At 48.9% G+C, this 12,315-nt stretch overlaps 1 protein-coding gene across 2 annotated transcripts in view; it reads left to right on the top strand.

Annotated features, from left to right (window-relative positions):
• Positions 1–12,315, top strand: part of epha7 (eph receptor A7) — a 62,318-nt gene that overhangs the window by 17,859 nt on the left and 32,144 nt on the right. For both annotated transcript variants that reach the window (XM_068753478.1, XM_068753479.1), the window contains 2 exons: positions 1,436–1,591; positions 9,774–10,109. In XM_068753478.1, coding sequence (XP_068609579.1) covers positions 1,436–1,591; positions 9,774–10,109 — 492 coding nt within the window. The remainder of the gene's footprint in view (positions 1–1,435; positions 1,592–9,773; positions 10,110–12,315) is intronic.

Genomic DNA, 12,315 nt, shown 5'->3' with positions numbered 1-12,315 from the left:
GTTTAAACAGTCCAGCATGGCTGGAGAACGCGAGGTCTGGGAGGGGCTCGCCAGTCTTGAACCTGCAGGACTTCTCCTTGTTGAGACGAGTGTTTACGTGCTGCACCGAAGGCTGCCCGGCGTCCCTTGCTGTTTATGGCTCGTCAGAAATACACACGCAGTAAACGGCATCTAAATATGCTGAGCAAGCAGTTCCAGACACGCATCCGTCCGGTCAGCATCGCAGACCCACTGCTTCATGGCTCTGCTTTCAGTTAGTGGCAGGAAAAGCTCAAAGAAGATGAGAGCTGAAACTTAGCTGTCGCTTCGCGAAGCTGCCGCGGCGCAATAAACCGAGGATGACGGGGCTTTCATGCGGCAGGGATGGGGATACCCTCCGCCTCCGCCTCCGCCTCCGCCTCATTGCACTCTGTCAGTGTTGAAACAAGACGCCCGGATGTCTCTCGTCTTCTTACTCTGGACGTGTCACAGGAAGCGGTGGCCGATAGATTTCAACCTGTAAGAGGAGCTGATGCCTGCTCTGCTGCAATCTCATGTCGTCTGTCTGCAGAGCTGCTCACGCAAATCTGGATCTATTGCAGATTGTTTAAGAAGTCTCGTTTTCCACGTCTCTCCCACAGCCGGTCGCCGCTCTGAGGCTGTGGAAAGGTCCATTTATCAAAAGCAAATGATCGTCAGTGAGGTTGCTGCGAGTGTCCTCGGTGTTCTACCGTGCTTCTGCTTCTCTTTGAGGAAACGAGGATCAGCTGGTTGGGCAGGTTATCGGGGTGAAGGCCTTCCATTCATCGTCTCGCTGAGGCGTGTCCGTCGGACGTTTGTTTACCGGCTTGGTCAAAGGTGCTCTGCTGCAACGCTCGCTGTGCCGGCGTGCGGATGCTTCATGGAGGCATGTTTCTTCTCAGAGATAGGACCTGCTATAAACAAGCGAGCCTTGTTGTCCCCCCCCCCCCCAGAAGGAGCGGTTGCAGTTTATCCCTGAACTAACGCTTCAGCGGGAGGGGGGCGTGTGGCGCATCTCATTATGATTTGCCCAAGTGTCTCTGCATCCTCACTGTTGAGTCGAGAACATTTATATGTTAATATTTTTCTTGAAATACCCTCTATTTGTGTCTTATAATGTGCTTTAATTTTCATTATCATGCGTGTGCTTATGCATTGCAAGTTCAAGCAGGATGAATAACTTCTTTTTTATGCCCCCCCCAGCGGGGCTACTGCTGGTAATACTCTATTTATAGCTCCCAAATGCTGCATGAATCGATATATCTAATATACAGAGAAAAAGTGTTCCAGTGATATTTCACGCCTCTGGTCGGGACTGGGAGGCCGACGCTCGACCGATTCCTTTCCTTCGCTTCTTTTCACATTCTGGTGTTTGTTTTTCCGTGACCTTGGACGGAAGGTCGTTCTCTAACTCTTTCTTCTCTTCCTTGGGCAGCATGCGGCCGTGGATTCTACAAGTCTTCCTCCCAGGACCTCCAGTGCTCCCGCTGTCCGGCACACAGCTACAACGACCGGGAGGGCTCCTGGCGCTGCGACTGCGACGACGGATATTACCGAGCCCCGTCCGACCCCCCGTCTGCGGCCTGCACGAGTAAGACTGCCCTGCGGTTGCACAAACACAGCACAGATCAGCGCAACCTGAATTCCAACACTCTCGGCTCCCACCCAGCCAACCTGCACCGCTCTCCAGATGCGCTCCAGAGCGGTTCCTCTGCCGAGCAGCAGTAGAGTTTGTTTGCAGGCCTGCATGTCTGGTTTCTGTCCGAGCTGCTTGCTAATGATCAGAAGTGATATTTGCAGCACCCCCCATCCTCGTCTGTCCTGGACAGTGTGCCCGTTAGGTGCCAGCCGTTGGCTTCTTATTTACACAGGCCGCCGGCGGATCCCTCTTTGGGTTGGGTTTCGCCCTCGCGTTCAGCTACTGTGTGGGGAGTGGTGGACCAAGAGTCCACAGGTCCACCAGAGACACGCACCTCCGGCACGCTTCTTTTCACAATCCTGTGAGCGACAGAGAGGTTGGATTAAATGTTTGTGGTGATGTATTTTGCAGCAATTTGCTGATTTACTAACAACAATACATGCTTTTATTGTTCAGCACGCAAAGTAGGCCAAGCCAGAATCAGTTACTCGCTCTCTCTCTCTCTCTCTCTCATGGTGCATTGCTGCTCTGGATGTCTGTGTGGGATTTAATGTTGTCATCGTATGACAAACATTAGTCTTCCTTTATAAAGTAGCTTCCTGCTGGTCAAGCCTTTTCCAGTAGTTTCCCCATCAGGTGTTCTTATGTCGCACCTTTTCTTGGATTCTTTAAAATGATGTTACATTTTCTTTTTGCTGCGAGCAACGGCGAGACGTGAGAGCAGCCCGTTGGTTTCACGCCTTCATTTCACTCGTTTCTTCTTCGTTGGTTTCACGCCTTCATTTCACTCGTTTCTTCTTCGTTGGTTTCACGCCTTCATTTCACTCGTTTCTTCTTCGTTGGTTTCATGTTTTCACTGGTTTCTTCTTCGTTGGTTTCACGTCTTCACTGCACTCGTTTCTTCTTCGTTGGTTTCATGTCTTCACTGCACTGGTTTCTTCTTCGTGCACGCTTGCCGTGCTTTGATTTAATCACAGACTCACTGATATTGCAGAAAGTTCCCATCCATGTGCATAAATATACGAATGCCCCGCCCATAAGCCTGAGAGGTTTGATGAAGCAGAGTTCAGCACAACGAAACGTTGGTTAGCGGTCGTCCTGGAGGCAGCGCAGCCTTCGCCCTGGATGGCAGTGAGGCGTTGCTGGCCACGGATCGAGCCCGGGACTCGTCGTGGGGAGGACGTCTCTGCAGTGTCCTCTGGCTGCTCGCTCTGGCTAATCACCCCGGCCCAGCAGCTCAGTAATTACTGAATTCACACTTTCCATTATAATTTTTCATTAACTTTGCTTCTACACTTAATGACCCCCCCCCCCCCCCCCCGCCACTCTATGTAAATATGTATTTTTAACGCCTACGAATAGATCCACCCTCCTTCTCATTCACCCAGCTGAATTTCTGCACAGCTTTGGGGACGTGCGTTTCCTCATTCTTTCCCAGATTATGCCACCGTGATTCCCGTTTCCAGCCGCATCCAGAGCAGGAGTGATGAGTAATTGAAAATGAATTAGCACTGTCTGAACAAATAGCTTGATTGACAGTTGAGACATGTGTAAAGCTAGCATAGCACATGGCTTAGCAACACACTGCGATGGATGTCTGGCACACAGAGATTACGGATGTGTCGATGAGGATTTGAGAGGACATGAGATGAAGATGTAATGTGGGGACATGGAAAGCCGGATCCAAGCTGAATAAAGATGAGGGAAGAGGTTGCTCCCAACAAGCCCTTTCCCGTGCGGCGTGCGTTACGGCGCTGGAGGAAGCGACGCCTTTGTCTGTCGGATGTTTGTCGAGGCCTTTCATATGCAAAGCATCAATCACGCAACAGCTGTGATTGATGCGAGGGGGCAGAAAGGGCAGTTTGAGCAGTCGTCTCCTCTTCGCTGCCCCCTCTAGGAAATGTGCCCTCGCAACAAGCTGATGTTTGCCGAAGGGGTCATCCATCCATCATCCATCATCCATCCATCCATCTGTCCATCCATCATCCATCCATCCAGCCATCCATCCAGCATCCATCCATCCATCCATCCATTATCCATCCATCATCCATAATCCATCCATCATCCAGCATCCATCATCCATCCATCCATCCATCCATTATCCATCCATCATCCATAATCCATCCATCATCCAGCATCCATCATCCATCCATCCATCCATTATCCATCCATCATCCATAATCCATCCATCATCCAGCCTCCATCATCCATCCATCCATCTGTCCATCCATCATCCATCCATCCATCCATCCATCCATCATCCAGCCATCCAGCCATCTATCCATCATCCAGCATCCATCCATCCATCCATCCATCCATCTGTCCATCCATCATCCATCCATCCAGCCATCCATCCATCATCCATCATCCATCCATCCATCTGTCCATCCATCATCCATCCATCCATCATCCAGCCATCCATCTGTCCATCCATCATCCAGCCATCCAGCATCCATCCATCCATCCATCCATCCATCTGTCCATCCATCATCCATCCATCCAGCCATCCATCCATCATCCATCATCCATCCATCCATCCATTATCCATCCATCATCCAGCATCCATCATCCATCCATCCATCATCCATCCATCCAGCATCCATCCATCATCTTTGTTGTCTGAAGCATCATAAAACCAAATGACCAAATCTGAATGCTTTAATTTGCTTGAATGCAATTATTTAAATTTATGTTGATCAAAACACAAAGTCTCTTTGTCCCCATTCATTCATTCATTCATTCATTCATTCTTTCATTCATTCATCTCCTTTGCTGTTATTTCAGTGTAAATGAAGCAGGTTTTTTCAATGCTTTGTATAGATAAGGTCACGTAGGTCGTCTGCCAACGAGCACCAGATACTTATACATCTAATAGTATACCACAGGTACTATTCTCGTACCTGTGGTCTCGTACTATTCACAAGTACTCGCAGGACGACCGCTCTGCTCCTGTCATGCCGGTTCTGCTGCAGCGCCATCATTAGATGCGAGGTCACGGGGTCACAACGCACATTTGTCGAGTGAGGATTACCTCATGGATGATTTGAATACCGCTCACCCCTGCCCCCCCCCCCCACAGCTCCCCAATTAGAGCTCAGCCAGCTAATAGGCCATGGAGGTTTAAAGTACCTCGGAGCGCCTCTCAAGGCCGATAAGCACCAGGCTCTCCTTCCTAAGCTTGGATTTACTCAGGTCTCACTACTCTGCACGAGTAGAGGTGGACTGTGAAACATGACCTATGAGCAATCAGCTACTGCTTTATGTATTCTATGTAGTAGATTATGGGATGCAGCTGATAGCTTTGTGCAGCTGCAGAGAACTAATTCCACAAAATCATAAGATTCTGCTTTAAAGCTAGCCCATGTTAGCATCCATAAACTGTGCATGCATATGTTGCACAGCAAAAACACACTCACACACACACACCCGCACACAGTAGCAGCGTCGAAGCAGAGCGAGCAAGTGATAGAGACGTTTCAGGCTGTGGGGGCTCTGGCAGGATAATCCGTGAAATGAAACTTGACTGGGAGGAGGGGTGAGAGGAGCGAACACGAGCAGATAAGACAGAGTGGGGGAGTAGAAAGAAGAGGGAGAGCGACAAGCCCCTGAGCTATATGGATGAGCAGACACAGCGGAGCGCTCAGGGTGCGGGGCAAATCTGGGGGCAGAGAAGTTTCATGTTCCTCAAGGTGTTTTCAGCGAAGCAGGGTGACGCCAAGGGAGGAGAGAAATGAGCGATGAGACACATTATCCTTCAAACATGATGTAGCACTCGTCTCAAAACTCACTCTACTGCAGTTGTCTCTTCAAGAACTCTCCGGTTTGTCTTTCTCACGTTTCCGGAGTCTCGATATGATAACATGTCAGCGAGCCGAGCCCTTCAAGCAGCAAGAAGTTCAAACCGTCGGCCACTGACTCAGCGTGAAGGCAGTGGCCAGCGATTATCAGAAGATGCACCTGAGTGGGTGAAACACAGGCCGGAACTCACGAGTCACTGACATGAAGGGAAAACCAAACTGGATCTCATTAACGAACGCAAATACAAAAGACAAATAGTGTTAGACAGCATTCAGATTATTAGCATAGCTCGAGCTAGAAGTCCAGAACCCCAAACACGACCGCTCCAATCTGATGTTCTGCTGCAAAACGCTCGAACTCCAGGCCCGATTATGCAGAAAGGATAAGTGTGTGTGTGTGTGTGAAAAGCTAGATCAAGGGTCGGCCTGATTTAATTTCCCTTCACCTGTTGTTGGTGAGAATCCACTGCTTTGATCTGTGGCACCTGAGACCCAATGAGAGCATCACAAGCTCGATGAGCTATTATCAGTACTTTCCGTGACCATAAATATACTAGAATGAAAGATCCAGAGTGTGTGTGTGTGTGCGTCACGTGTGCGTGAGAGGTTGTGCTGAGGCGCACGTTCCCTTTGTCCGAAGGGGGTCGAGGCCGGGGTCGAGGCCGGAGTCGAGCGGCGCCAGCGTCAGTCACTCGTCTCCTCTTCACTTTCCACAGGTGGCTCTTTGATCTTCCTCGGTCTCTCCTCGTTTACCTGAGAATCATGAATATGGATGCTTCCGCTGAGGCCTCGGCTCTGATCGGTAGAACGGGACCAACAAACACGTGCATTTAGTAGAGAGCCTCGATTTGCTGCAGGTTCGGGCTTTATGCGTACGCATGACCTTTTGTTGTTGTCAGCAAACGAGACAGATTTATGGGGAGGTCCTCTTCATCATTACCTCAAAGAATAATTCCTGACAACACATAACAGTTTAGATCTCCCAGAGAACAACATGAAGACGTTCTTAAAACATCCATAAACAAAGAATACAAGTCATATAATCTTTACGGCACCGGGGGGGTTATTTCTATCAACATCTGGCCCATAAAAGCCAACAGGCTGGAATCTGAGAGATAAAAGCAGCATTTGTGATTCATTGTTTTACGAGATGAGCTAATCTCGTTGCCTTTATGTGAACGTTTACTGTGGTCTTGTGCACCTTTGATGACGTGGAGCTCGTTGTTATTGAACATCAAGTTACATAGTATATGCCATTTTAAGGCTGGTGATAATCCAGATTCAGGTTTTGTTCCTAAATAGTGTGGGTTAGTCAGTCCTTTATTTGTTTATTTCCATTTTTTGGGTAGAAATGAACTTAAGAAGACATTACGTGCGCTGCTGTGTATTTGATGTGCCGCCACAGAATCCCTTTGGCGGTGGGAAGACATGCAAAGTGGCTATCTGCACATTCTGCTTCCCTGCAAGCCCCTTTCATCGCACCCTGTAAACAGGTATCAGTCATCAGCTGCAGATTTTAAACTGCTAACAAAGACCACAAAACAAAATCCCTTCTGCATCTGGACGAATCAGCAGCTGTGTTTGCCTGCAAACCGACATTGTAAAGGAGCACCAGGTACCCGTCTGCCTGAAAGGCACGTAGCATTTCTGGCATCAGGGTTTCAAAAACTTTCCAGACCCTGCTATTTATTTTAATGGAGTAAATGATGTGTCCACATTAAGCCAGGTGCTTCCAATGTTTGCTGTTCAAACCTGAGGGTTTTCTTCATTGTACTGCGTCTTTAATGCTCTCGGGATTATATTAGATTAAGTGTTTTCACTTTGTTAACCTTTAGATTTTTGAGATGAACAAAGGTTAACACAATTCTGTATCATTTACATCCCGTTTTGCTGCGGTGTCGGGAGGGAGGGGGGGGGGGGGGGGGGTTATTCCTTTGAAAGGGAGTCCTCCTCCATGAAATGACTGGGTAACTGTCCTCCTGGGTTTTATTCCTTCTCTTTAGCTCAAGTCTAAATCATTGATTTCTCCATCCCGTCCTGCAGCGAGATCCCGAAAACCCAAATCCATTTCCATATTTGGTGATTATTTCCCTCTTTAGTTCAACAGTTGTTCTCACTACTTTCCTGTTTTCTTTTCCAATATTTTTTACTGCTGCCTTTTAGATCCATGACTAAGAGCTAAAGAGAACAAAGCAAAACATGAGCACAGTCTTTCTCCTATGGGAGGTCGACTCAAACTGAACCGACTCTGGTTGACTCTGCCTCTCGCGTCTTCGGTCTGACTTGGCTCCACTGTTTGACTTCCGCGGCATTTTAAACTCAATTTTTTTTGTCCGAGAACCGAGTCGTTCGAGACCCGAGGTTCCACTGTACCTTTACTTAATCTATCAATTCCAATGGATTTCCGATGGATCTCATTCATTCACTTCCCTTTCAGCGCTTCGGTGGCCTAATTTTCAGGAAGCTTTTAATAACGCGCTGAATGTTATCTGGCAAGTACCGAACAACAGAGAACCAAGTAAGCAGCGAGTTGATGAACAGAGCAGGGCTGTCACGCTTCGTATGAAACAGGCAGATGGAACCCAGAAGCACAGCAGGAGCGAAGGCTGATGCAGAAACGAAGGTAATCAGAGTTCAGAACACCAGGTAATCAGTCCAAAGAGGCAAACTAATCAGACGAGGAGCAGGAATCAGGTGAGACTAGGGTCAGGCAGAACCCGTATTCAGACAGGAAACAGACGAGAGTAGGGATCAGGCAAGACCCGTATTCAGACAGGAAACAGACGAGAGTAGGGTCAGGCAAGACCCGTATTCAGACAGGAAACAGGCGAGAGTAGGGTCAGGCAAGACCCGTATTCAGACAGGAAACAGGCGAGACTAGGGTCAGGCAAGACCTGTATTCAGGTGGGAAACAGGCGAGACTAGGGATCAGGTAAGACCCGTATTCAGACAGGAAACAGGCGAGACTAGGGATCAGGTAAGACCCGTATTCAGACAGGAAACAGACGAGACTAGGGTCAGGCAAGACCCGTATTCAGGTGGGAAACAGGCGAGACTAGGGATCAGGTAAGACCCGTATTCAGACAGGAAACAGGCGAGACTAGGGATCAGGTAAGACCCGTATTCAGACAGGAAACAGACGAGACTAGGGTCAGGCAAGACCCGTATTCAGGTGGGAAACAGGCGAGACTAGGGATCAGGTAAGACCCGTATTCAGACAGGAAACAGGCGAGACTAGGGTCAGGCAAGACCAGTATTCAGACAGGAAACAGGTGAGACTAGGGATCAGGCAGAACCCGTATTCAGACAGGAAACAGGCGAGACTAGGGTCAGGCAGAACCCGTATTCAGACAGGAAACAGACGAGACTAGGGTAAGGCAGAACCCGTATTCAGGTGGGAAACAGGCGAGACTAGGGATCAGGTAAGACCCGTATTCAGACAGGAAACAGGAGCGCTGGACAGTAGGACGGACACTAACAATCTAACTGAGGGCACAAGGCTCAAAATGAATGGAATTAAAATCAACCTAACCGGTGACAGAAGTCAGGACACAGGACATTTAAAGCCAAACAGTCCAGCAGCTATTCCAGGAGGGGGTCGCGGTCCAAACCGGTCTTGTAGGATGATGACTGTCGGACTTCCTTCATCATGTTCCATGTTCGCCAGTCAAAATGTCAGCTTCCTCATCCCCCCATGTTTACTGTGTGTCGGGAATGTTTTCATAGACATCGACGCTTTAATTCGATTTTATTGAATTTGAAAGAGAATTGAGGGTAAAACATTGAATTTAGCTAAAAGTTTAAATTGAATGAAACCAGTTGTGCGTTTGTTTCAGTAAATAAGCTTTCAGTCAGTTTTATAGCTAACATTCATGAGCCATCAAACGTCACGCAGTCAACTTGTCACTTTTATTTTGGGACGCTCTGATATGTTTATGTGACTTTTTAAACTGATAAACCCTTTATAGTCATGTAATGAATGACATTCTATGGCGTAAATGACGATGGCGGGCTGTGTGGAAGCGAGTGGGTTCGGCGTTCATACAAACGGCGGCATAAAGCTGTAGCGGGATGAAGCTCGTCAGGCTCCGCTTCCTGTTGCAGCACTGACCTTGGTGCCTGCCAGAGCTGACTTCCTACCAGTCTACATGCACCTTGTTTTTTTGGGGGGGGGTCTGAGCCTTATTATATGTGAGCGAGTGTGTTTGGCTCTCGGGCTGGGGCTGGCGTGTCCTGCAGTGTTTTCTCAGATGCCAGTGACGGCACAGATCCAGTCAATCCACACTGTTGGCAGCCACTTATTTAATTCTGGCTTCCTCCGTGTCCACCTCTGACAGGACCTCCCTCAGCACCGCAGAACCTGGTGTACAACATCAACCAGACCACCGTCAGCCTGGAGTGGAGCCCGCCAGCAGACACGGGGGGGCGCAATGACGTCAGCTACAGGGTTATATGCCGGCGCTGCAGCTGGGAGCCCGAGGAGTGCGTTCCATGTGGGCCGAACGTGGGATTCTCCCCCACCCAGTCGGGATTAGTGGACACGTATGTGGCCATCGTGGACCTGCTGGCCCACGCCAACTACACCTTTGAGGTGGAGGCCGTGAACGGCGTGTCGGACCTGAGCCGGACACAGAGGCTGTTCGCAGCCGTTAGCATCGCTACTGGCCAAGCAGGTAAGGACGAGCACATCAACAGTTTATTGATTACAGATCTGTGCACCGTTCCTCCGACGGGCGAACGCAAAATCGTTGCATTCATCGTTGCATTTATATTTCATAAAGGATTAAACTTTTACTTTTACTTGAACTTCACACAAACAGTTTTTATTTTATGTCAAGTTTCTCTCTTCATCTGGATTTTCAAAAGCAAACAAGAGTGAAGGATTTCTTTGAAGCTGACGTTAAGTAAAATGGGTCCCTCCCTCCAGTCTGGCCACAGTTGCCCCTTTGCCCCAGCTGAGAGGGCATGTGGGCATTAGGAACATGGAAGTGCTTAAAATCTGTCATATGCAAACGGCAGTAATCATTATCCATTAGCATGAATGGTCGTATCCATAATATACATATTACCTAGAATAACACGATGTGTATATTAACACTGCATTGGTAAACATTATTAGCTTAGCAACGATGCAAATCCCAGTGTTTCCGACAGTCTCCAGGGGATCCACAGCAATGCTGTATTTTAATTTTCTCTATGGCACCATCCAACAAGCTTCCTCTTTCATGCTTGATCATCCATGAAACACAGTTGGCCCAAACTGATGTTCTGACTATGCTGATTTAAAGCTGGAAGCGGCGCGCTGGCGCTGGATGTGGGGCCCGTGTTTCTGGCTGCAGCCGCTGCCTCTGAACGTAGTCATCGTCACGCAGACGTCGTCGCTCGCTAACGCTTCGTCGGGCCGCTCGCCTGCCACCGCCCTCTTTAAAACATCCGTCTGCAGGCGGAGGTTTGCAGCTCTCATGCAGGCCGCTGAACGGATGTGTGCAGGAGGCGATGTCAGAGATGATGCATTTGGCGAGGCTGGCGAGGAGAGGACGGCCTGCAGGACAAAGGCAGAGGAAAACTCTTTTCCGGCCGCTCATAATGAAATGGGACATCTTGAGTATTTCGGCGCTGTCTCTGCACCGGCCCTCAGTCTGCTTCAGGGGATGATCCTCGTTATGGCTTTACCGGATTAAGTGGTTGAAGTCAAGAGTCTCCTCATTTTGACTGAAGCGCTGGACAATAGGATTCGCTTGACGATGTTCCCATGTTGAGCTGGGCTCCAGCTGCAGGCCTTTTCACCCTCCTCGTCGGACCCTTGCTGATCCAACTCTTCCCGGCCTGTTTGGGAAGGCTTGAGAGTTTTGTAATAGGTGCATCGCAGCGTTCCCAAACAATCGGCCTTTTCCCAGCTAGCATGCCAGACCACTCATTAGAGGATTATTCAGTGATGATGGCTCATCATTTAGACGTGGTTAACCTTGTGTGTTGAGATTTTAGCGCCTTGCAGGAGAGAGGAGCTCGCTCATCCCTCCCTCCTCTCCACCTGCTGCATGATGATCATGATGATCATGGGCTTTTACCTGGGGACTGGCACTATGAGCGTGCAGCATGTGGATGCAGATGGTAATCCATCTGATGAAGACTTCACAACTCCAATAAAGACTTGAAAGCAAATGTCTGGAGTCAGGCTGGATCTGCAGAGTTCCTGCTGTTCCCACAAACCGAATCGCCTCTCAGCTTTCTTAACCAAGTCAAAGTAGAAGCTGCAGGTCCCTCAGTTCGATTCCCAAAGCTCCACCGAAGCAGCAGCTGAATAGAATGTGAATCAGCACCGTTAATCGATTTCTTGCTCTACAAATACTAACGGTTGCTGACATTGAAGGGGTTGCTGGCCCCTTGCAGAGCAGCGTAGTGTGATGCACTGAGATGCAGTGCTCTGCAGTGCTCTGCAGTGTTCTGCAGTGTGATGCAGTGCTCTGCAGTGCTCTGCAGTGCGATGCGGTGTGATGCAGTGCTCGGCCTCATCACGCTCCCAGACTGCTGTGGAGCATGGCTCATCTTCAAAGGCTGAAAACGCCCGTTCAACATCCCAGAGGGTGACAATGCATTTGCCATTGATGCCTAAATACCCTAAATGTCAAGGTATTTATCAGATCTCTTCTGTAAGTTGCTTTCACTCATTTCTTACCACATTTTCATAAAGAATGTATTAAAGGAGTGTCAGACTAATCTCTGGAGGTCAACACCCTCTACGCTGCACTTGTTTAGCATCAGGAGCCTTACTGGGCCATGCTAATCTTTAGCTGCATTAAGCAGACGCTCCTTTGCAGCATTAAGTGGACGCTCCTTTGCAGCATTAAGGGACGCTCCTTTGCAGCATTAAGGGACGCT

The sequence above is a fragment of the Brachionichthys hirsutus genome, chromosome 20 (assembly GCF_040956055.1).
Source record: "Brachionichthys hirsutus isolate HB-005 chromosome 20, CSIRO-AGI_Bhir_v1, whole genome shotgun sequence".
Taxonomy (NCBI): Eukaryota; Metazoa; Chordata; class Actinopteri; order Lophiiformes; family Brachionichthyidae; genus Brachionichthys; species Brachionichthys hirsutus.
This window is presented reverse-complemented; position numbering and strand designations above follow the sequence as displayed.